The 21,545-nt window shown below is 64.3% G+C and overlaps 4 protein-coding genes across 6 annotated transcripts in view; 2 read left to right on the top strand and 2 right to left on the bottom strand.

Annotated features, from left to right (window-relative positions):
• EMID1 (EMI domain containing 1) overlaps positions 1-506 on the bottom strand; it is a 9,637-nt gene extending 9,131 nt beyond the window's left edge. For 2 of the 3 annotated variants that reach the window (XM_065738767.1, XM_065738768.1), the window contains exon 1: positions 359-506. In XM_065738767.1, coding sequence (XP_065594839.1) covers positions 359-474 — 116 coding nt within the window. In that variant the 5' untranslated portion in view covers positions 475-506. The remainder of the gene's footprint in view (positions 1-358) is intronic. The other variant, XM_065738769.1, reaches the window with a different exon arrangement.
• Positions 507-3,494: 2,988 nt separating this feature from the next.
• Positions 3,495-9,642, top strand: DTX1 (deltex E3 ubiquitin ligase 1). The gene is made up of 9 exons (XM_065738760.1): positions 3,495-4,102; positions 5,886-6,543; positions 7,831-7,892; positions 7,987-8,148; positions 8,362-8,423; positions 8,505-8,663; positions 8,739-8,900; positions 8,981-9,070; positions 9,180-9,642. Exons 1-9 carry the CDS (start codon positions 3,844-3,846, stop codon positions 9,402-9,404), a joined length of 1,839 nt encoding a protein of 612 aa, XP_065594832.1. The 5' UTR covers positions 3,495-3,843; the 3' UTR covers positions 9,405-9,642.
• Positions 9,643-9,914: 272 nt separating this feature from the next.
• RASAL1 (RAS protein activator like 1) lies at positions 9,915-17,212 on the bottom strand. The gene is made up of 21 exons (XM_065738761.1): positions 16,788-17,212; positions 15,965-16,021; positions 15,778-15,891; positions 15,625-15,686; positions 15,414-15,543; positions 14,694-14,775; positions 14,457-14,594; positions 14,304-14,386; positions 14,101-14,218; positions 13,871-14,024; positions 13,621-13,685; positions 13,403-13,515; positions 13,131-13,323; positions 12,928-13,065; positions 12,181-12,317; positions 11,889-12,072; positions 11,667-11,804; positions 10,815-10,950; positions 10,618-10,738; positions 10,485-10,540; positions 9,915-10,116 (listed from the first exon to the last, which is right to left on the bottom strand). Exons 1-21 carry the CDS (start codon positions 16,880-16,882, stop codon positions 9,992-9,994), a joined length of 2,439 nt encoding a protein of 812 aa, XP_065594833.1. The 5' UTR covers positions 16,883-17,212; the 3' UTR covers positions 9,915-9,991.
• Positions 17,213-18,082: 870 nt separating this feature from the next.
• WSB2 (WD repeat and SOCS box containing 2) lies at positions 18,083-21,302 on the top strand. Its single transcript, XM_065738759.1, has 9 exons — positions 18,083-18,217; positions 18,346-18,517; positions 18,601-18,818; positions 18,986-19,117; positions 19,358-19,458; positions 19,598-19,770; positions 19,884-19,997; positions 20,430-20,537; positions 20,635-21,302. The coding sequence occupies exons 1-9, from the start codon at positions 18,202-18,204 to the stop codon at positions 20,795-20,797; spliced, it is 1,197 nt and encodes a 398-aa protein (XP_065594831.1). The 5' UTR covers positions 18,083-18,201; the 3' UTR covers positions 20,798-21,302.
• The last annotated feature ends 243 nt before the right edge of the window (positions 21,303-21,545 follow it).

Below are 21,545 nucleotides of genomic sequence, written 5' to 3'. Positions count from 1 at the left end.
CCATTCCCCCCAGCACCCACAGCCCTCTGGTGCTCTATCCCCGTGCCCAGCGTCCAGACCCCCCAGCGCTCCTCCTCCCTGCTTCCCCCCGGTGCTGGCACCCCCAGTGCCTGACCCCCAGTCCCCATTGCTGCCGGTACCACTGGTACCCATTGCCCGCTGCCCTCTGGTACCGGTACCCCAGTGCCCTGCACTCAGCCCCCCCCCAGCATCCTGTGCTCCCCATCCACCCTCCCCACAGCGCCCTATTCCCTCTAACCCTACACCCCAAGCCCTGTGCCCCCACTTCCCATTGCCCCCCGTTCTCTCTGCCCTCTCTGTTCCCCCCCCCCCCCGCCTACCCCCCCGGTGCCGGTACCTGCGGGGCTGCACGCTCCAGGAGCCGGCAGCGGGCGGCAGCAGCAGGCAGCAGCACAGCCCCATGGCCAGGGGTAGGGGCGGGCGGCGGTGCCCCCCCCGGGAGGGGCCCTCCATGCTCCGTTCCGCTCCGCTCGGCTCCGCTCGGCTCAGCGGGCACCGGGGGCCGCGCTCCGTGCGCGGGGAGGAGCGAAGGGGAAGGGATGGAGGATGGAGGGGGAGGAGGAAGGGACCCCCCCCCAGCACACACACACACACACATACACCGCTGCCTTCCGCCCCGGAGGGGATGGGGGGAGCGATGTGGGGGGGCGGCTCCTGGGGGGTCGAGAAAGGCAGAGGGGCGATATGAATGGGGGGGGTGTAGATATGGGGGGCATGGATATGGGGGATAGAGATGGGGGAATATGGATGTGGAGACATGGATAGGGACATGGATATGGGGTTTATGTATTGGGGAGATACGGGTGAGGGAACGCGGATACAGGGGGCATGGGTATGGGGGACGTGGATGAGGGGTTATGGATGGGGACATAGGTATGGGGGGTATGGATATGTGAGCATGGATATGGGGTGCATGGGTATGGGGGACATGGATATGGGGACGCGGATGTGGAAGGACATGGACATGGGAATATGGATATGGAGGCATGGGTGGGGGGATGTGCTTATGAGGACGTGAATACGGTGGATATGGAATGGGGGACATGGATATGAGTACATGGATATGGAGGCATGGCTGGGGGGACACGGATGGGAGAACATGGATACGGGGGACACAGATATGGCAGGATGGGTTTGGGGGGCACGGTTATCAGTGCACAGATATTGGGGTCATGGATATGGAGGATATGGTTGGGGGTACATGGATGGGGGCATGGATTACGGAGACATAGGGTGTGTGCACACGTGCACGCGTGTCTGTGCACTCGGCGGTGTTTGCATGCACACAGTGGTGTGTGTGTGCTCAGCCAGGGCTGTGTGCATCCCAGTGTTTGTGCTCGTGCTTCCGGCCGCTGTTTGCAAACGACGTGCGTGTGGTCCGCGGCGTGCAAAGAGCGAAGTGTGTGCGGGTGGTCCCTGCTGGGGGGGTGGGTGCGGGTGGGGGGTCCTGCAGGCTGCGTGCATACGGGTGTGCACGCGTGCACGTGTCCACATGAGCGTGTGTATGTGCATGTGTGTGCAATGCTTTTGTGCACGTATATTTGTGTGCATGCGTGTGTCCCACCCACGTCCCCACGGGCAGCCCTGCTCCCTGGCCTGGCTCTAGGTCCCCATGCCGTGCTCCCGGCCCAGATCCAAGTTCCCATGTCACGTCTCATGTCCACATCCCTGATCTGGCTTCAGGTCCCCATGCCATGCCCCTGTCCCTGCTTTATGCCCCCATACGTGTCCCAGCCCCATGTCCCCATGCCATATTCCTGTCCTAGTTCCGTGTCCCCATGCTATATCCCAGCTCAGCATCCCCAAGCACCATCCTGTCTCCATGTCCTCATGCCATGTTCCTGTCCCAGTTCCATGTTCCCTTACCATATTCCTGTCCTTGCTCCGTGTCCAAGTGTCACATCCCAGCCCCATGTCCTCATGCCATGTCCCAGCTCAACACCCCATTGCCATCTTCACCTCCATGTCCCCATGCCATTTCTCCTGTCCCATCTCCACATCCCCCCGCCACATTCCCACTCCACATTCACACTCCCACGCCGTGTGCCAACCCCACATCCCCACGCTGTGACCCCACGGAGGACCAGCACCAGTTTAAACCCGGATCCAGGACCACCGCTCCGCAAGCGTCTCGCCACACTCCTCGTCCCACGGGGGAGCCACGGGGGCCGTGCCCGAGGCCACCAGAGGGCACGCGTGGCCGCCTCGTGCGTGGGAGTCGCTGGCTGAGGTCTCGGCGTGCGCCCGCATCCCCCCGCCGCGCGTCCCCGCCGCGCGTCCCCGCGTCCCCGCGTGCCCGTGGCTGCCAGGCGCCGGCGGAGCTCCGCCGTCTCCCGGCCCCGCTCCCGGTGCCGCCGCTGCTGCGGGGCCGCTGCGGCTGCGGCCGCCGGAGGTAGCGGAGCGGGGCGGGGGCGATGCGGGGCGGCGGCGGCCATGGCGGGGAGGGGGGGGGGGGCGGCGGGCACCGGGGGCAACGCGCAGACGGAGGAGGGGGAGATGGAGGGAGGCGGGGGGGGCACCGCACGCCCGGGGTACCGCGCGGCGGGAACGTCGTGGCTGGAATTTCGTGCAGCGGGGGGGCACCGTGCGGGAGGGGGTCCGCGCTGGGGGCTGTCGTGCAGCGGCAGTGTCGTGCGGTGGGGGTATGGTGTGCTGGGGGGCACCGGGGGATGGGCCTGGCTTCGCCTGCCGCTCCATGGACCGGGGACCGAGGTGGGAGGGGGCAGTGGGAGAAGGGTAAGGACGGGGGTGGCACACTGGGTTTTGCCCCCCGAGGTTGGGCCCCTTCGGTTGCTGCGGTGCTGGGGGTGCCGGGTGAGTGCATGGATGCATGCGTGTCTGTGCGTGTGCGTGCGTGTGTGTGTGTGTGTGTGTACGACTGTTTGTTGTCACGCTGCTGTGGGGCCCTACGTGTGTCTGTCTGTCTGTCTGCGCGGGTCCCTGTGCTGTTTGTGTCCCCGGTGCCAGCGTGCGGCTCTGTGTCCGTCCGTCTGTCCGTGGCTCGCTGTCTGTCTGTGCAGCCAAAACCCTCCCCACCCCACGCACGGGGGCCGTGGGGCTGTGTTGGTGGGCAGGGAGCTGCCTGGGGGGCCTGGGGGGCCCGGGACACACCGCCCAGGCTGACCCTATCCCGATGCCTGCAGTGCAGATCATAAATCAGCGCCGGATGAGCAGGAGGGCCGCGGGCTCCCGGGCACACCGCCGGCTTTTCTGGAGCTTCTTGTTTATTTGAGCCCCCCCAAGCCTTGAAAACAATTGTCCCCATGCTGCTTGTCCCCTCTGATCGCTGTCCCCCTCCCTGCTGTCCCACCTGAGGCTGGCAGCCCGCCACGCTGTCTGGCTGCGGGCACACGGGGTGATGGGGACGGTCCCCAAGGTGCCGCCGGGGAGGGCAGGGACGCAGCGTTGTGTGGCAGCACTCAGGGCCAGCTCGGCTGCGACTGAGCAGTGCTGTGGCCCTGCTTTGCAGGTGACACCCTTGGAGCCTTAGGAGCAACCGGTGACATCAGCTGGGACAGAAGGGGAAAGAAGAGGAGGGGGCACCTGGGAGTGTCCTGTCCCCACAGAGCCCGGGGACGCTGAGATGAGCCAGTGCTGCAGGGAGGACGAGCAGCGCCCGGTGCCCGGTGCCAAGTGATGGCTCACCCCAGCCTGGCGTGGTGGTGGCCCCGGAGGAGCAGGACCGGGTGCCACGGGGCTCTGTGTGCCACCCCCCACCCCCGCTGAGCTCTGCAGTGGGGACAAGGACGTTGCGGCCCCGCGGGTGCCACTGAGCTGCCTGTCCCTTGGCCATGGCTCCACGCTGAGCTGCTGTCCCCAGCCATGGCGCGGCAGGGCACGGGGGCCCTGCTGGGCTCCGGGACTTTGGGGTTCCCACCCCAAAACCTGGCCCGCGTGGTGGTTTGGGAGTGGCTGAATGAGCACGGGCGCTGGCGGCCCTACTCAGCCGCCGTCTGCCACCACATCGAGAACGTGCTGAAGGAGGATGCCCGCGGCAGTGTGGTGCTGGGCCAGGTGGATGTGCAGCTGGCACCCTACATCATCGACCTGCAGTCCATGCACCAGTTCCGGCAGGACACGGGTAAGGGCAGGGGACTCGGTGGGTACACGGGGTCTACTGGGGGTGAAGTGGCTGAGGATGAGTACATCTGTCTTGCATGTGAGCCTCTGTTGGACGGCCTTCAGCACTGCTCTTCCTTCTGCAATCATCTGTTCCTCTGCTCATCCATCAGCTATTCCATGACACGACTATGCGTCTTCGTATCCTTCCTTCTTGTGTCCTTGCTTCACTGCTTTATTCCTTTGTTACTTCCTTCCTTTGTTCCATGTATCCATCCCTCCCTCCATCCATTCCTCCCTCCATCCATCCCTCCATCCATCTGTCCTTCCCAGTGTGTGCCTGTCTGCTGTGTGTCATTCTTATTATATTACCCATCAATCCACCCATCCTAATGAATAATTGTCATCCCATCCATCCATCCATCCATCCATCCATCCATCCCAGTGTATCTTTACTTACTTGTCATTCTGTTCATGTATATCCATCAAGGTATCCCCATGTATATTTATCATTCCATCCAACCAATCACCAATGCACTCATCAGTCCCTCCATCCATCCCTCCATCCATCCCTCCATCCATCCCTCCATCCATCACCCCATCCATCTCCCTCCCTCCCTCCCTTTCAGCTCACCCCCTCTCCACCTGTCAGTCCCCTTCTGTCTGTCCTCACCCCAGTGCAGCCCCACAAGACTCCTCCCTCCCTTCCCTTTCCTTCCCACCTGGAAAAGGGACAGAGGGAACTGGGTGGCCCCACTTTGGGGTCTGTGGGGGCCACGTGCCACCCCTTGACAGAGCAGGGCTGCAGCACACAACCAGGACAGGTGTCCTCGGGGGAAATCAAGCCCTGTCCTGCACCGCCTCCCAGCCCAGACCCCATTAACCATGACCCACTAAAGTGACACGTGCCAGGAGCACCCCAGGAGACTCAGGATGGGGGATGGGGTGTGGGGATGGCACATCACCCCTGCTGGGAAATGTTCATCTGCAAGGTTTCTAAATGTCCCATTCCCTGGCCCGGATGGTGCTGGGTGCTGGGATGTGTGCCCACAGCGGGGTGGGCTTGGGATGTGGTGGGGTGCACTTGAAATGAGGTGACCCTGTTCTGAGCAGGCAGGACATGTGCACACAACTGCGGGGAGATGCAGGCACCAGTGGGGCCGTGGATGTGAGCGGGATGGGGGATGCAGGGCGTGGGTGGGCATGGTGGGCTGGGTACAAGGAGACATGGGGAGGGGGGGTGTGGGTACAGACACGGGTGGGCAGTGGGATGCAGGACATGGATGTGAGTGGGATGTGGTTGGGATTGGGCAGTGGGCAGTGGGATGTGAGCGGCAGTGGGAGTTGGGATGTAGACACAAGATAGCATTGGGATTTGGGATGTTGACAGCAGTGGGCAGTAGGGTGCAGGGCACGGGTGTGAGCATTGTACGGCTGTGAGCCAGCAGTGGGATCTGGGCTGTGGACACAAGCAGGTCGTGGGATGCAGGACTTGAGCAGGACGGGGATGTGAGCATGCAGCTGACTCAGGTGGGGACTTGCTGGGCTGCGGCGGGGGCACGGACCCCATGGGGCTGCAGGCGGTGCTGCCTCAGCACCCGGCGGCAGCGGGGCCAGACGGTGATTAATGACCCTTATTAGAGTCGTTAATAGGGCCAGGCAGTGCAGCCGGCCGGGGACGGGAGCGCAGCGTGTGGCTGAGCAAGGCAAGGGGCGCGGCGCTGGGGGTGAGCTGCCAGGGGGCGGGGGGCTTCTGTCTGGGGGATGTCAGCAGTGTGTGGGGGCTGAGCACCGTGTCCCCGCAGGCACCATGCGCCCGGTGCGCAGGAACTTCTACGACCCCTCCTCAGCTCCGGGAAAGGGCATCGTGTGGGAATGGGAGAACGACAACAGCTCGTGGACTCCCTACGACATGGACATCTGCATCACCATCCAGAACGCCTACGAGAAGCAGCACCCCTGGCTGGACCTCTCCTCCCTGGGCTTCTGCTACCTCATCTACTTCAGCAGCATGTCGCAGATGAACCGGCAGACGCAGCGCCGGCGCCGGCTGCGGCGCCGCATGGACCTGGCGTACCCACTGACCATGGGCTCCATCCCCAAGTCTCAATCGTGGCCGGTGGGCAGCAGCACGGGGCAGCCCTGCTCGTGCCACCAGTGCCTGCTGGTCAACAGCACCCGCGCAGCATCCAATGCCATCCTGGCCTCGCAGCGCCGCAAGCTGTACGCCGGTGCAGGGACGGGGACAGTGCCGGTGCGGCAGAGCAGCACCTTTGCTGGTGCGACCTTGTGGCCATCAGCAGGTGGCACGGCTAAGGGGGAGGCAGCCAGGGTGCCTGCCGGAGCTTTTGGGTGCAGCCAGAGCACGCCTGGCACCGTGCAGCTGCCCGGCCTCAATAACCTGAACCGGCCCGGCACGCAGCGGGGGGGTGCAGGTAGCGCCCGCGCCACGGTGCCCGCTGGGTAAGCTGGGATGGGGACGCACGGGGTGACAGAGGTGGCACGGGGTGGCATGGAGATGCAGTCAGATTGCTTGGCAGCACCAGCTGTCACCTCTCTGGTGCTGGCACTGTCAGCAGCACCGCGGCCGTGCCATGCCGTGCTGCACCATGCTGCACCCCTACGTTGTGCCACGTAGCTCCATGCCGTGCCACGCTGTGCCCAGTTGTGCCAGTCCACGCCGTGCCATGCTGGCTGCAGGTGACAAAGTGCCAGTTTCTGGGGGGCTTGTGTCCCTGCTGTTCAGCGTGGGGTGGGTCACTCCAGGCAGATCCCTGTGGGGGCCATGGATGTGAGGAGCTGTTGTGGCATCCTGCCCTGCAGGAAGGATCCGGCCGAAGCAGTGGGACACATCTGGGTGGTGATGGTGACATCCTGATGGTGTCACCTCCGCTTTGGGGTGTGTGCTGCAGGAACACCTGTGGGTCAGGGGCAGCAGGGGCACGGGGAGCAGCATGGGGACATACCTCTGCGTCCCTCCCACTGCCCACAGCCACAGCACATAGTCAGCCAGGGCTGGGGACGGGCGACAGAGCTGGGGAGAGGGGGGGCATGCAGGGTCACCGAGCACCCGGTGTTTCCTTCCTCTGTTGATGTGCTGCTTTCGCTTCCGTGTCCTGGGCCGAACCATCCCCGTGCCGGCACACAGCCCCCGTGCCGTGCGTCCCCATGGACAGGTAGGAGCAGGCTGGAGGGGTGAGGCCCCCACTGCCCCAAGTGGCTTTGGCATGGCTGAGGGTGGCCTTGGGAGCTGGGGGCAGGGACTGCAGGTAGGGGCAGGGCTGGGTTATGGCGTGGTCTGGGGGTGTTGTAGGGGTAGAGAGGGTTCCCGTGGGATGGACCCTTCCCTGGGGTTGCGATCTCCTGTCTGTGTTGTGGATGCTGGGTTGTGAGCAGGGATGTGGGGGCTCTCCCCATGCCCATCCACCCACATCCATTCACCCACCCACCCATCCCTCCATCCCTCCGTCCCTCCCTCTCTCCCTCCCCCCATCCAGCCATGTTTACCTACATATTCACCTCTGTCCATCCATCTGTCTATCCATCTGTCCTTCCACCCCTCCCCCCCACACCCCTGTTGTGTCCCCAAGTCACCTCCTCCTGTGTCCCCATGACCCCACATCTCGCACCAAGCTGTACCCGTGCTGCTTTGCACACATGGATGCACAGCTGAGGGGATGCATGCATGAGTGCCCCAGTGACACTGAGGAGAGGACGGGACCCAGGGGACATTCCTCCTGTCTCTTGCAGGGTGCCAGCTCTCCCAGTCAAGAACCTGAATGGCACTGGCCCTGTCCATCCTGCCCTGGCAGGTAAGGGGTGGGAGTCCCATAAAGAGCACCCATGGGTGCTCAGGGGTCGGGCCAGGGATGGAAGGGGCAGACACACACCCCTGTCCCCGTGCAGGGATGACGGGGATCCTGATGTGTGCTGCTGGACTGCCTGTCTGCCTGACCCGTGCACCCAAGCCCATCCTGCACCCACCACCTGTCAGCAAGAGCGACATCAAGCCTGTGCCTGGGGTCAGTGGCATCTGCAGGAAGACCAAGAAGAAGCACCTCAAAAGGAGTAAGGAACTGCCGGGGGGAAACTGAGGCACGGGTGGGGCTGCGGGGTTGGATCTGAAATGCTAGGGGGACGGTCTAAAATGCAGCATGTCACCCAAGGGTGTAAGGCGGTGTCACTGCCTGTGACTGCTCTGTGCCACCTCCTCCCCACCACTGCTAGAGGCAGGGGGCAGCTGTGGGGCCAGGATCTGACCGACACCCCTATCTATGGCAGGCAAGAACCCAGAGGACGTGGTGCGTCGCTACATCCAGAAGGTGAAGACCCCTCCGGATGAGGTGAGCAGGCCCAGCGGGACGGCAGGGGATGGGCACAGAGCCCGGAGTGACACCCACGGGGTGACCCCCGTGTCCCTCCAGGACTGCACCATCTGCATGGAGAGGTTGGTCACCTCCTCGGGCTACGAGGGCGTCCTGAGTCACCGCGGCATCAAGCCGGAGCTGGTGGGCAAGCTGGGCAAGTGCGGGCACATGTACCACCTGCTGTGCCTCGTGGCCATGTACAACAACGGCAACAAGGTGGGAGCCCACGCGGGCATGGGGTCCGTGGGCACACGGTGTGGGGCTGAGTGCCCGCTGGGGCTGTCCCTGCAGGACGGCAGCTTGCAGTGCCCCACCTGCAAGGCCATCTACGGGGAGAAGACGGGCACGCAGCCCCCCGGGAAGATGGAGTTCCACCTCATCCCCCACTCCCTCCCGGGTTACACTGACTCCAAAACCATCCGGATTGTCTATGACATCCCCACTGGCATCCAGGTGAGCCCCCCCCACCGCCCGCACCCCAGGGCTGGGTGTCCCCATGCCATGCATTCACCCCTCTGCTGTCCCCACCGAAGGGTCCAGAGCACCCCAACCCTGGCAAGAAGTTCACGGCACGCGGCTTCCCCCGGCACTGCTACCTGCCCGACAACGAGAAGGGCAGGAAGGTGAGCAGCCCCGCGTCCCCAGGGTTGGCACGGGAGGGGACGTGGCCATATGGGTGGGGACAGTGGGGTGGGGATGGGGGTCCCTGGGGCAGCGGCGGCCATCCCCCAGGTGCTGAAGCTGCTGATTGTGGCGTGGGACCGGCGGCTCATCTTCACCATCGGCACCTCCAACACCACGGGTGAGTCGGACACGGTGGTGTGGAACGAGATCCACCACAAGACCGAATTTGGCTCCAACCTGACGGGTCACGGCTATCCCGACCCCAACTACCTGGACAACGTCCTGGCCGAGCTGCTGGCGCAGGGCGTCTCCGAGGCCACCCTCAAGGACTGAGCCCATGCAGAGGGGCTCCGTGCCGCCCCCTCGGCCCCGTGTCACCGTCCCTGCTGCTTCGGCACCGCGTGGGCTCCCCCCCTTCCCCCCCCCGGTGCCACCCGCCGCGCGTCCCCGTCCCCTTCCCGGCTGCCAGCTGCGCGGTGCTTTCCTCTCTGCCCACCCGGTGCCCCACGGAGCCGCGTGCAACCGGTGCCATGTGTACATCTCTGTGTTAAGGAATACACCGCAGCGTCCCCGCGCCGCCCACTCGTGTCCCCGCGCCGCTAGGGAAGGGTGCCGGGTGGGGGCCGTCCCCTCGTGGGCCGTCACACGAGGCGGCAGCGTCGTTCACACTCACGCGTATCCCATGCAGCGCCGCGCGCAACTGGCTGCGCACGCACACGCACGTGCGGCCGGGCACTCCACGGACACGTCTGTGTGAGCGTGTGAACACGCGTGTTCGTGGGGTGCCCCCGCCGAGCCGCCCCATCTCGCTGCGGGTAGGGAGGAGCGGCGCGGACTACAGCTCCCGGCATGCTTTGCGGCACGGCGCGGGGCTGGACGCGCCCTGTCGGCGCGGGGCACGCTGGGAGCTGTAGTTCTCTTCACGTGGCCGCGGCTGCATCCGTGTTCGTGGGAGGCCTCGACGCGCCGTCGCCACGGGCGAAGGCTTCGTGGGCCGCGTCCAGGTCCCGCAGCACCGCCCACAGCCGCTCCCCGACGGCTCCGCCTGCGGCCGCGGGGAGACAGCGTTCCCACTCGCAGCTCTCGGTACCCACCCGTGACACCCGCGGGCCGCCCTGTCCCACCCCGTTGTGCCTCCTCCCTCCTCTCCCCCTCCCCGACGCTGACGTGCCCGGTTTGGTGGAGGGGAGGGTCCTCGTGCGGGGGGAGTGTGCGCGCCCACGCGTGTATCCAAGCGCACATTCGCGTGCAGGCGGCTGGGAGCGTGCGTGTGCAGCACAGGGGTGGGGCTTCGTATGCGTGCGGCCGTGGGGGTTTGCTGTCCCCTGGTGGAGAAAACACGGCTCGCGGGTGTGTGTGCGTGTGTGCGCACCAATGCAGCTGCCCCCACACCGCCCCCCCGTGCCCCCCTACCTCCCAGCTCCGGGCTCTCCACCGCCGCGCTGCCCTCGTGTCCTGCCCCCACCTCCCTGCAGGACGAGGACGCTCAGCCCACCCGGGGCTGGGGGTGGACACCCACGGGTGCCCTCCCAGCACACTGCCTCACCGAAGCCGCGTCCCCGCGCGCTGGAGGTGCCCGTAGAGGCTCTGTGCCGCCGCTGCGGGGTCCAGGGGGTCCCTCCACTCATCCAGTGCCACTGCACCATGGGTCCGGCTGCAGCCGGGAGCTGCCGGGGAGAGCGGGGTTGAGTCGGGGGTGGGGACCCACTGGGGACCCTGTCACGGGCTCTCTGCCCACGTTACCTGCGCGGTTGGGCTGCAGGCAGCAGGTCCAGCGTGCGGCGCGGAAGGCTCCGGGGTGGCAGGTGGGCAGCATGGCCCCGCTGGCACTGCTGGCATGGCGCAGAGCCCACAGCCACTGCCACAGCTCCGGAGCGCTCTGCGGGGACACGGCGGTGGCACCCACGGGGTGGTGGTCCTCTGGGCATCCCCAGGGTGGGCACGAGGAGGGTATGGGGCAGTGGGGGCTGGGGATCCAGAGGGAGTTTGATGGCTCGGGTGGGAGTTGGTGGGGAGGTGGCACTTGGGAACAGGGCTAGTATGCCAGTGACACCAGTACAGGCAGGGCTGGCATCCCATTGATCCCAGTGTAGGTCCCAGTACAGGCAGGGCTGGCATCCCATTGATCCCAGTGTAGGTCCCAGTACAGGCAGGGCTGGCATCCCATTGATCCCAGTGTAGGTCCCAGTACAGGCAGGGCTGGCATCCCATTGATCCCAGTGTAGGTCCCAGTACAGGCAGGGCTGGTGCCTCACTGGCTCAGTACGGATAGGGTTGCTTCCCATAGTACAGCTAGGGCTGGTACCCCAGCGATCCCAGTACAGGTATTACTGGATACCCCAGTGAAGCCAGTATAACCAGAGCTGATAGCCCAGTGAAGACCACTACAGATAAAAGTGGATACCCTACTGATCCCAACATGGGTAGGGCTGGTACCCCAGTGACTCCAGTACTACTAAAATCGGATGCCCCAGTGTTGCCAGTACAGCTGGACCTGGGACCCCATTGCCCCCACGCACTGAGTGCCGGGGTGCCAGGACAGGGGCAGCCTGGAGTGTTGGTGTCCCAGTGGTGCTGGGATGGGGATGTCCCCACCTTGCACTGGATGTAGGTGGTGCGCAGCTGCCCGGTGCCATCCTGTGCCACCACCTGCATGACGTGGGGCTGTGGGAACGTGCCCTCATCCACGCGCTCCACCACCCGTATGTGCCCCACGGGGATGCAGCTGCGTTCCTGCCGACCCCAGAACGCCACGTGTCACTGTGCCCACAGCCCAGCACCGTGCAGCAGGGCGGGGGGACGGCGGGCTGCACCCACCTGGCACTCGGGGGACTTGGAGTAGGACAGAGCCTGGGTGCTGAGCCAGAAGTACCGCTTCTTGAAGGTGAAGCGGGGCAGCAGGGAGTGCTCCTCGGCCTCCCTCGTGTGCAGGAAGCCCTCCTTGATGATGGCCAAGGGACCAAAAGGTGCCACCGACACCATCCCCTCACCCACTGTGGCCATGGTGTGGGAACAGTGAGATCACTTTGGGGTGATGCTCCTTAGGGGAGGACACGGAGGTATCCCCAGGATGGGGGGGATTCCGTGGTGCCACTGTGCCCACTCACCCTGAGTGCTGTCCACGTCGATGAGGCTGTCCAGGAAGGCTCTGACGCGGGTGATGCTGGGCAGCAGGACGGTGTGCAGCGGGGCCATCCAGGACTCCTTGCCTGGCTGCAGTCCCAGGTTGCCGATGCTCTGCAGCGCCTGCCCCGTGGGAGTGGGGTTTGGGGAGGAAAAAGGGGAAACAGAGCAGCTCAAGGTGGTGGGAGCCAACCCTGGCTGCTGCCCTGTCCCCAAGGCATGGTGGTGTGGCTGGTGATATCTCACCCCCAGTGGGAACACCAGCTCATGGCATGCAGCATGGGAGTGGGAAAGGCTCTGCTCTCCCTGAGATCCCTGTCCCTCCCCAGGGTCTTTCAGCCTCTCTGGGATTCCCTTCCCACCTTGGCATCCCTCTCTGTCCCTCTCTGGGGTCCTGTACCTCCCTGGTACCCCATCCTCTTGCAGGGTCCCCATGTCTTCCTTGGGTCCCCATCTATTCTGGCCATCCCAGTCCCTCCCTGATGCCCCATCCCTCTCCAGGGTCTCCCTGATCTTCTGAGGTCCACACACTCTCTGGAGTTTCTATCCCTTCTGGGGTTCCCCCTATGATCCATGTCCTTCCACGATATCCCCATCCCTCCTTGGCCCCACACCCTTCCTTCAGGTCCCTGACCGTCTTTGTCATCCTGTCCCTCCTTGGTGCCTCATCCCCGCCCAAAATTCCCATCCCTCCCCGAGGTCCCCCCTCCCATGTCCCCATTCCTCTGGGCACCTTGGCGAGCAGCAAGAGTGTGCGCCCAGTGCGGGGCTCAGCATGCTGCTCCCGCAGACCAAAGAGCTTCGGGGTGAGGACAGCAGGGGCGAAGAAGCGGAGGAAGAGGAACCCACTGATGGCGAAGTACTGCACCTCCTGCACAGGGACAGAGCTCAGCACCCAGCACTGTGCAGCCCCCCCTGCCCCTCGGGGACCCCCACCTCGTGCTGCGGTGAGGGGAAGCGCTCCTCCACCCGCCTGCGGAGCTGCTTGAAGGCCATCCTCATCAGGAGGGGACACTTGTCCACCGAGCCCACGATGGCATCCACCGTGTCCCCCAGGTAGCCCTGCAGCAGCTCCAAGCTGCTGTCTCGCACCTGGGCTTCCGACAGGGACCCCTTGAAGGAGATCCTCCTGCAAGGACACCAGCAGCTCGTGACCACCGAGGTGGCCCGTGGGGGACACCAGGGTGGGGACACATCCCTGCACTTGCCTGCCACGGCTCAGCTCCATCTTGCAGGGGTCCAGCTCCACGTACTTCTTCTCCTCAAAGATTCGGTTCACCACCGGCTTCAGGACTGCATGCAGGTAGGGCAGCCCCACTGCCTGCACGGGGCAGGATCCCACTGCTGTCCCCACGCTGTCCCCAGCACCGTGCCATGTCCTGAAGCCATCACAGGGTGCTGGAGTAATGTCCCCACCCGGGCTCACCTTCAAGAACTGCTCCACGGACTTGGAGGCCAAGGAGTTGGAGCGGAAAAGGGTATTGGGGTCCACTGGGAGGGAGAGCCCACTGTGAGCCATGGCGTGCCCCAGTTGTCCCCAGTGTGCCCAAGCCTTTGGTGGCCTCACAGAAGGCACCCTGGCAGCACTCAGTGTGGTTTCCCTTCCAGTTCCCTAGAAGAGGGTCTGCAGAAGATGTTCCAGCCCTTGCACTTACTGGTCTGACTCCAGCACTTACTGGTTCTGGCCAGCTCGCGGGTGATGATGTAGTCCAGGAAGGGCACAGCCAGACCCTGAGCCAGGAAGACCTTGACCAGCTTGGTGGCCACATCCTGCCGGCTGTCCCCTGAGGTCACCTCCTCCAGAACAGCCAGTGCCGTGCCGGCTGCGGGCTGTGGGGAGGCCATGGGGATGTCACACACCGTGGGGACAAGTGGCACAAGTGTGCCCCCACCCCGCAGCACCCACCTGTCCTGGGCAGCGGAGGGGCTCAGCCAGGAGCTGGATGAGGGGCTGGTAGCAGTGCTGGGGCAGGACTCTGTCCTCCAGCAGCCGCACCGTCAGCCGCAGGGAGCCCAGCTGTCCCCTGCAGTGACAGCGTGATGGGGGAGGCATGGCTGCACCCTGCCCCGCACCCTGTCACCCTCCATCCTCCACTGCCTTGCACTCACCTTGGCTCCTCGGTGCTGCTGGGGAAGGGCAGGAGCTGGAACCAGCCCTCAATGGGACCTGATGCATCCAAGGGAACCTTGACCTGGGGTACGCAGGCAGGAGGTGAGCTGGGGGGCACAGAGCATCACCATCCCCACGTGTCCAGCTCTCACCTGTCCCAGGAAGTCGTTCTTGCCCACGATGTCCCAGTCCCAAACCTCCACGCTCAGCACGCTGTCCCCCGGCTCATCCTCCGCCAGCTCAAACTCCAGCACCTCATTCCAGCGTGGGAAACGGGTCTTCTTAATCACCTGCTGGGGACAGGGGGGTGGCAGCAGGGGATGGAGCCCCAGCCTCTGGGCACCCAGTGCCCCCACAGTGCCACCCGTGCCATCCAACGCCTGACTCACAGCTGTCTCCTGTGTGTACCCACAGCATGACACGCGGACAAAGGGGTCTGAGGTGCCTGAGGGGTCCCGGGGAGCCAGGTCCCTGTGGGAGGATGGGGGTCAGGGGGATGCTATGAGTACCTGTCCCCCTTGGCACAGTCCCCTGTCCCCTTGTGTCACCATGGATGCAATGAGGCACCTGTATGTCAGGTGGCACCAGGAAGAGGATGTTGGCAGCTGGTCCCTGGGGGGCACAGGGCACAGTGGGGATGCTGCTGTCCCTCTTGACTGTCCCCAGGGCCAACCTGTTGCCATGGCAACTGCTTCAGTTGCCATGGCAGCAGGATGCTGCTCTGCCAGCAGCCTCCGGTCTGGCAGCCACGCGTGCAGGCACACAAACACACACACGTGTGCACACACATGCATGCACACAGGGGCACACATAGAGCAGCCCCATCCCAACCCACCCCAAAGGCAGTGGGGCTGTCTCAGTTTCCCCCAGTTTTAAAACAAACGGGGACTGCACTGTCCCTTGCCTCCTGTGCCCAGCCTGGTCCCCAGCAGGGCCAGCAGTGCCTGAGCAGTGTGGCACAGGCACTGAGACCCCACAGCATCGTGACACGTGGGCTGCAAGCAGCAATGTCCCTGAGCAGGACGCAGTGATGACCCTTCCTGGCAGCCCTGAGCCCTCCACCACCCAGCCAACCCCACCAACCCAAACACAAACACGGGTCCCCCTACCTGGCTGCGATGAGGTGGCAGCGCAGCACCCGCGGGTGGCCCTGCTTGGGTACCTGCACCTCTAGATGGATCTCACCCTGCACCTCCTGGTCAGGGTGCACGGGTGCCAGGCTGAGCCAGCTGTCAATGCCTAAGAAGAGGGGCATAGGGTGGGCACTCCTGGAGCAGGCATGAGCCCTATGCCCCCCATAATCCCCGTGCCCCTGCTCACCCCGTGGCTGTGCTGAGATCTGCTGGCGGCTCAGTGACACTTTACCGATCACATCATCGTGCCTACAGGGTGACACCAATGGGGACAGCCACCCCGGGGTGGTGGTGGTGACCCCACTGCCCACCTGCTGCCACCAGCCCTGCTGTCCCCTACCCGATGGTGTCTTCATCCAGCACATAGATGGTGAGGCTGTGGAAGCCACTGGGCAGGCGCAGGGTGAACTCCTCGCCCCAGAATGGGTTCAGGCTCCTCCACACCGTGGCTGTTCTGTGAGCGGAGGACCCCATGGGCACTCCAGCCAGACCCTGTGTCCTCTTCCCGAGGTGGTGTGGTCACCTACCTGGCCACCACTTCGTTGTCCACCTTGACCACGCAGTAGGGATCGCTGGAGCCAGAGCTAAGGGGAGAAAGGGGACAGGAGGGGGTCAGTACCCCGTGGTGTCCCCCCCTGCGGCAAACAGGGCACTGGCTGTAAGACCCACAGCCACGGGTGCATTGAGCTGCCCGGCCTCAGCTGGATGCCCTGCTTGGGGACAATGCCAATCCTGGCACCTTTTGAGCTCGGGAAATCCGAGGTCACCTCAACCACGTGTCCCCACGTCCCTGGGTGTCTGTGCCAGCGGTGCAGCCATGCCTGAGTTTCTGTAGCAACACACTTCCCTGTGTCAGGGCGTGGGGCTGGAGAGGTGTCACGGTGACATGGTGACACCAGCCTCTGCCTGGGCTTAACCCCTTGCAGCTAGGTGGAAAAGCAGAGCTGGCTCCCCCGGATGAGGGCTGGGTGCTGGCTCACAGCCAGTGCACCCAGGGGGTGCACGATGTCCTCCTGGGTGGGGGCTGGGTGCCATGCTGGATCCCCCCCTCCACAGGGACACTCTGCCAGCTGTGGGGCCCCAGGAGAGGTCCTGTAACCCCCATATGGGGTGGTCCCAGATGGTACTGATATACAGTGTCACCCCACCAGGCATGTGGGCTGCTGGGGGTGCGGGGCCCCTTGCAAAGAGGACCCCCAGCCATTACCAGATACCTCCCCCCCCCTCAGCAAAATGAGTCTCAACCAGCAGGGCTGAAGGCAGGGAGCCCCCAAAACACCGGCTGAGTACAGCACCCCCCAGTGCCCCGTGCCCCCCGGGTGAGGGGCAGAAATCCCCAGCAGCACTCACACGTCCCTGGCGGGCAGCTCCTTCCCCTCCACCAGCCGGCAGTGCAGTAAGGTGCTTTTGGCCATGGCAGCGAACTGGGGTGGCTGGGGGCTCATGGAGCACCCCACAAGTCCGGAGGGGCTGCAAGACCCTGCTTCTTCTTCTTCTTCCTCCTCCTCACTGCGTCCCTCTGCCACTCCTTTCTTTGCTGCTTCTGGGTTTGTTTTTCTCTGCGCTGGAGTGCGCGGGCACGCAGCAGCAGGCGAGCTGGGTGGGCTGGCCCTGTGCCCACGGTGGCCAAAACCCCACAGCGTGGGGCTCACACCTGCTGGGAGCTCACTGCAACCCCCTTCCCCCCACCCCGACCCTGTGCTGCCAGGCTGGGCAAAGCCATGCCTAGGCCCTGTGTCCTGCTATAGCAAAACTGAGGCACAGCACTCACACAGAGCACCTGTCACCCCCTGATTGTCCTCCCCCCCCCGGGTTGGCTTCCCCCCGTCACAGCCGGATGGCAGTGGGGCTGTCCCCAAGCTGGGGGGGGTGGCAGGTGTGTCCTCCTCTGTCTGTCTGCACCGTGGCAGATGGGGTGGGGGACACTGGGGGACCCCGATCTGGGGGACGATGGTGGTGGTGTGGGGGGGGTCTGTCTGCTGCCCCCTCTGCTTTGTGTCATACTGGGGGGGCACTCGGTAGAAGGAGCGGTGGATAATTCTGGGCGTTAGCAGATGTCTCCTGCGGGTGACTCACGGGAGGTACTGGCGGGTGGGTGGCACCATGTGGGCATTGGGTCCCCGGAGTGCCACCACCACAGGGTGTCACCATATGGAGTGCTGCGTCCGCAGCGTGGCACTGCCAGGGGGCTTCGTTTTGTGGGTGCTGGGTCCCCAGATGGGCTCCGTGTCCCCAGGGTGGCATGGCAAGGAGTGGCATTTGTGGACCCTGGATACCCGGGTGGCACTGCCAAGGGATGTCACACATGGAGGCTGTGTCTCGGGATGGCACTGCGGGGGCTGTGCCCACAGGGCTACCTGTGCTGGCACCGTCAGAGGGTATCCCCATATGGGTGCCGGCTCCTCAAGTGGCACTGCCACGGAGCTTCCCCCCCCCCCAGCCCCTCCACGGGCACTGTACCTTCACAGTGCCATCGCCGGGGGCTGTCACCGGGCGGGTGCCGGCTCCGGCACACCCCGTGTTTGCCGTCCGACCCGTTCCGGGCGCGGCGGCGAGGCCCACCCCGCGGGAGGCGGTGCCCGAGAGCCGGGGCGCGGGGACGACCGCTCCGGAGCGCAGCCCCCGCCCCGCGCGGGGCGGGCCCGGCGGAGGGAGGCGGAGGCGGGCGGCGGGGCTCGGTGCGGCCCGGTGCCTCCGAGGGCCGGGGAGGCCGCGCCCAGCCCGGCCGGGGCCTGCGGGGCCTCCCCGGGGCGGGCGGGCCGCCATGAAGCCGAGCGCAGGTGAGGCCTGGGGGCGGGCGGAGCGGCCTGGCTGGGGCGGGGGTGGGCACGGGGCCCGAGGCCCCAGGTGTGGCCCAGGCCCAGGTGAGGCCTGAGCCCTGCGGTGACCCCGCTGCCCCGCTGCCCAGAGGAGCCCGTGCTGCTGGCGGAGCTGAAGCCGGGCCGGCCCCAGCAGTACGACTGGAAGTCGAGCTGCGAGACGTGGAGCGTGGCCTTCTCGCCCGACGGCGCCTGGTTCGCCTGGTCGCAGGGCCACTGCCTGGTCAAGCTGATCCCGTGGCCGCTGCAGGAGGCTGAGCTGTGAGTAGTGCGGGCGGTGCCGTGGGTGTGAGCTGACTGCCTCTGTGCCCGTCGCCCGTCAGCGTTCTGCTGTTTCCCTGCAGCTGTAGGGCCTCGGAGCGCAAGAGCCACAAAGCAGAGGCGAAGCGGAGCCGGGCGGGAGCCAAGGAGAAGACGCTGGAGTGTGGGCAGATTGTCTGGGGCCTGGCCTTCAGCGCCTGGCCGGCGGCACGGCACCCTGATGGGGCGGCAGGGCTGTGCTGCCAGGTGCTGGCCACCGGCCTCAACGACGGGCAGATCAAAGTGTGGGAGGTGCAGACAGGTGAGCGGCTGTGCGGCGCCAGGGTGAGGTCGGGAAGCACTCTGCCCTTGGGTGGAGATCCCTGCTCCGTTCTTCCCCAGATATTTCCTGAGGGTGAGGGGAGCTTGCTGCCCCATCCCACGTGGAGTGTTGGGCGTGAGGGGCGCTGACACGGCCACTCTCTGCAGGACATCTTCTCTTCAGCCTTCTGGGGCACCAGGATGTGGTCAGGGACCTGAGCTTTGCGCCCAATGGAAGCCTCATCCTGGTGTCAGCATCGCGGGACAGGACCCTGCGTGTCTGGGACCTCAGCAGGGATGGTAGGAATGAGCAGGATGGCCTTGGGGTTGCTCACCCTTTTCTGAAACTTATACTCTGCTGTGGATGAGGAGAAGGCACAAACCCACCTTGGAAGGGGAAACAGTGGGAGGAGAGGGTCTCTGGGACAGTGTTTGAGGCAGAAGTGGGAATTGTGGGACACAGCCCTGCATGCCATTTCCCTCTTGGGAGCATGGCTGGGTGCAGCTGTGTCCATCATGACTCGGTATCCGCTGTCCTAGGGCGGCAGGTGCAGGTGCTGACAGGCCACGTGCAGTGGGTCTATTGCTGCTCCATCTCCCCTGACTGCAGCATGCTCTGCTCAGCTGCTGGAGAGAAGTCGGTGAGTCCCGCAGGGTGGAGCCAGTCCTGCGTCCCGCTGAATCCTGTATTCCCTGTGCCTTCCCCATGCAAGAAGGGGAAGGTGAGAGCCAACCTCGCTCCTGGCGCGCTCCCAGCTTCAGCTCCCCCATGCCCTGCAGGCACTGCTGTGGAGCATGCGGTCCTACACGCTCATCCGCAAGCTGGAGGGGCACCAGAGCAGCGTGGTGTCGTGTGACTTCTCACCAGACTCAGCACTGCTCGTCACTGCCTCGTATGACACCTGTGTTATCATGTGGGACCCCTACACCGGGGAGCAGCTGAGGACTCTTCGGTATGGGGCTGGGGGCTGTGGGGGTCATGCAGCAGGGACATAGTGGTGCTGTGTGTGTTCGGTGGGGTTGAGCGTGGCCTGGGGGTGATGCTGATCTTGCTTCCCCCTTGCAGCCACGTCCCCTTGCACTCAGCACTGGAGTATAGCAGTGATGTCCACACCAGCTCCCTGCGATCTGTCTGCTTCTCCCCAGAGGGCCTGTACCTGGCCACGGTGGCAGATGACAGGTGAGCTAACCCCCTTTTGAGGTTTGCAAAGGGAAAGAGGGCCCAAGGAGGACACACCAATGTGCACCAGGGGCTTGGGGCATCCTAATGGGGAGCAAAATTCACATGTCAAAGAGACTGCTGTTCTCGGAGCCCTGTTTGTGCAAGGAGCAGCAAGGTCAGGGCCTTGTCCCCTCCCTGAGCAATGGTCTCGCTCTTGTGTGCTGTGCTGCCCCACCTCTGCTGTGCCCTCAGCACACTCTCTTGGTCTGTCATCCAGCTCAGCTCTGCAGGGGTTAATGCTTCTGCCTAGCTGCTGAGATGTCACATGGGATGGGTGGGCTCTCTAAGTCCATGGCAGAAAACCCTTTTCCCGTTGTGTGCATTCAGGTGGCCCCAGAGGCTTCATTTTAGCTGCAGGCACTGCCTGGCATGGTGTCCTTTTCTCCTTAGACTCCTGAGGATCTGGGCACTGGAGCTGCGATCTCCAGTGGCGTTTGCTCCCATGACGAATGGTCTATGCTGCATGTACTTCCCTCACGGCGGCTTCATTGCCACGGGGTGCGTATGTCTGCTGGGAGAGGACTGTACTTTCTTCTCTCTGCACGTTGCTGGGGTGTTGAGTGTTTGCTCAAAACCTGTTTGGGTCTCGTGGCAGGACCCGAGATGGCCACGTCCAATTCTGGACCGCTCCGAGAGTCCTCTCATCGCTGAAGCACTTGTGCCGCAAAGCCCTGCGCACCTTCCTGACGACGTACCAGGTCCTCGCGCTCCCCATTCCCAGGAAGCTGAAGGAGTTCCTCACCTACCGGACCTTCTGAGGTAGCAGAGACGTGGAGGTGAGAGCCCTCTGCCTCGTGGTAGGGCTGGCTGCCTCACAGAGCACCAGTGGCTTGTGAGCTGTGGGGCAGGACTGTCGCTCCCCTCGTTTTGGGGCCATCTGTGAACGTGGAGGTATTTTTTTTGGTGTAATAATAACTGGAACCCAGCAGAAATGCTTGCAGAGTGCAAGGGGCACGGCACGACCTGGGGATGGCTCTGGTCCCCCTGTCCCCTTGTTATCTGCAAGTTTTGGGTCAGGTGCTTTTGCTTCCAAGTGCAATGTTGTGGGGTGAAGACTAGCAGCTGCAGTCTGAGCAGTGTTTGTCAGTACGAATTTGGGGCCACAGCCATCCCTGACAACAGCACCCTGTGCCACAAGCCCCATACCTCGGTTCCTGGAGGGATGTGGGCTCCGCTGTTCTCAGGGTCTCGGTGTGACAAACCTGAGCCAGTCTCTGCAGGCTGAATGACAGCAATGACAGAATAAAAGGTGATTCCTCACTCCTTCCCTTGTTGCTTGTAGAGGTGAACTGGGGAGGCCTGGCTGGGGCTCAGAGCTCCCAGCCCTTCTATGCTGCAGCTCTGAGTCAGTCAGAGCAGCAGATGGGCAGTGGTGGGTGCTGGGGAGGATCTATCCTCATGTGCAACTGTGAGAGCAGGACACGGCTTCATGCAGCCCCCTGCTTTCATTCCTCGGTTGCTTTTCCCACCCCCACGCCTGCCTGTAGGACTTGGCACTGAGCAGCT

This window comes from Cyrtonyx montezumae, unplaced genomic scaffold, assembly GCF_038088225.1.
Source record: "Cyrtonyx montezumae isolate F1298 unplaced genomic scaffold, pur_monq_1.0 scaffold_23, whole genome shotgun sequence".
NCBI lineage: Eukaryota > Metazoa > Chordata > Aves > Galliformes > Odontophoridae > Cyrtonyx > Cyrtonyx montezumae.
Note: the sequence above shows the minus strand (reverse complement) of the source record. Positions and strands in the feature narration are given on the sequence as shown.

What these genes read in the sequence shown, in the direction of transcription:
- DTX1 (XM_065738760.1), top strand. Translation starts at nt 3,844, where the DNA reads ATGGCGCGGCAGGGCACGGGGGCCCTGCTGGGCTCCGGGACTTTGGGG. An exon ending in CCAGTTCCGGCAGGACACGG is followed by an intron (nt 4,103 to 5,885) that starts GTAAGGGCAGGG and finishes GTGTCCCCGCAG; the next exon opens with GCACCATGCGCCCGGTGCGC. An exon ending in GAAGAAGCACCTCAAAAGGA is followed by an intron (nt 8,149 to 8,361) that starts GTAAGGAACTGC and finishes TATCTATGGCAG; the next exon opens with GCAAGAACCCAGAGGACGTG.
- RASAL1 (XM_065738761.1), bottom strand. Translation starts at nt 16,882, where the DNA reads ATGAGCCCCCAGCCACCCCAGTTCGCTGCCATGGCCAAAAGCACCTTA. An exon ending in AGAACGACTTCCTGGGACAG is followed by an intron (nt 14,387 to 14,456) that starts GTGAGAGCTGGA and finishes TGCGTACCCCAG; the next exon opens with GTCAAGGTTCCCTTGGATGC. An exon ending in CCGTGGAGCAGTTCTTGAAG is followed by an intron (nt 13,516 to 13,620) that starts GTGAGCCCGGGT and finishes TGCCCCGTGCAG; the next exon opens with GCAGTGGGGCTGCCCTACCT.
- WSB2 (XM_065738759.1), top strand. An exon ending in CAGCTGCTGGAGAGAAGTCG is followed by an intron (nt 19,459 to 19,597) that starts GTGAGTCCCGCA and finishes CATGCCCTGCAG; the next exon opens with GCACTGCTGTGGAGCATGCG. An exon ending in GCCACGGTGGCAGATGACAG is followed by an intron (nt 19,998 to 20,429) that starts GTGAGCTAACCC and finishes TTTTCTCCTTAG; the next exon opens with ACTCCTGAGGATCTGGGCAC.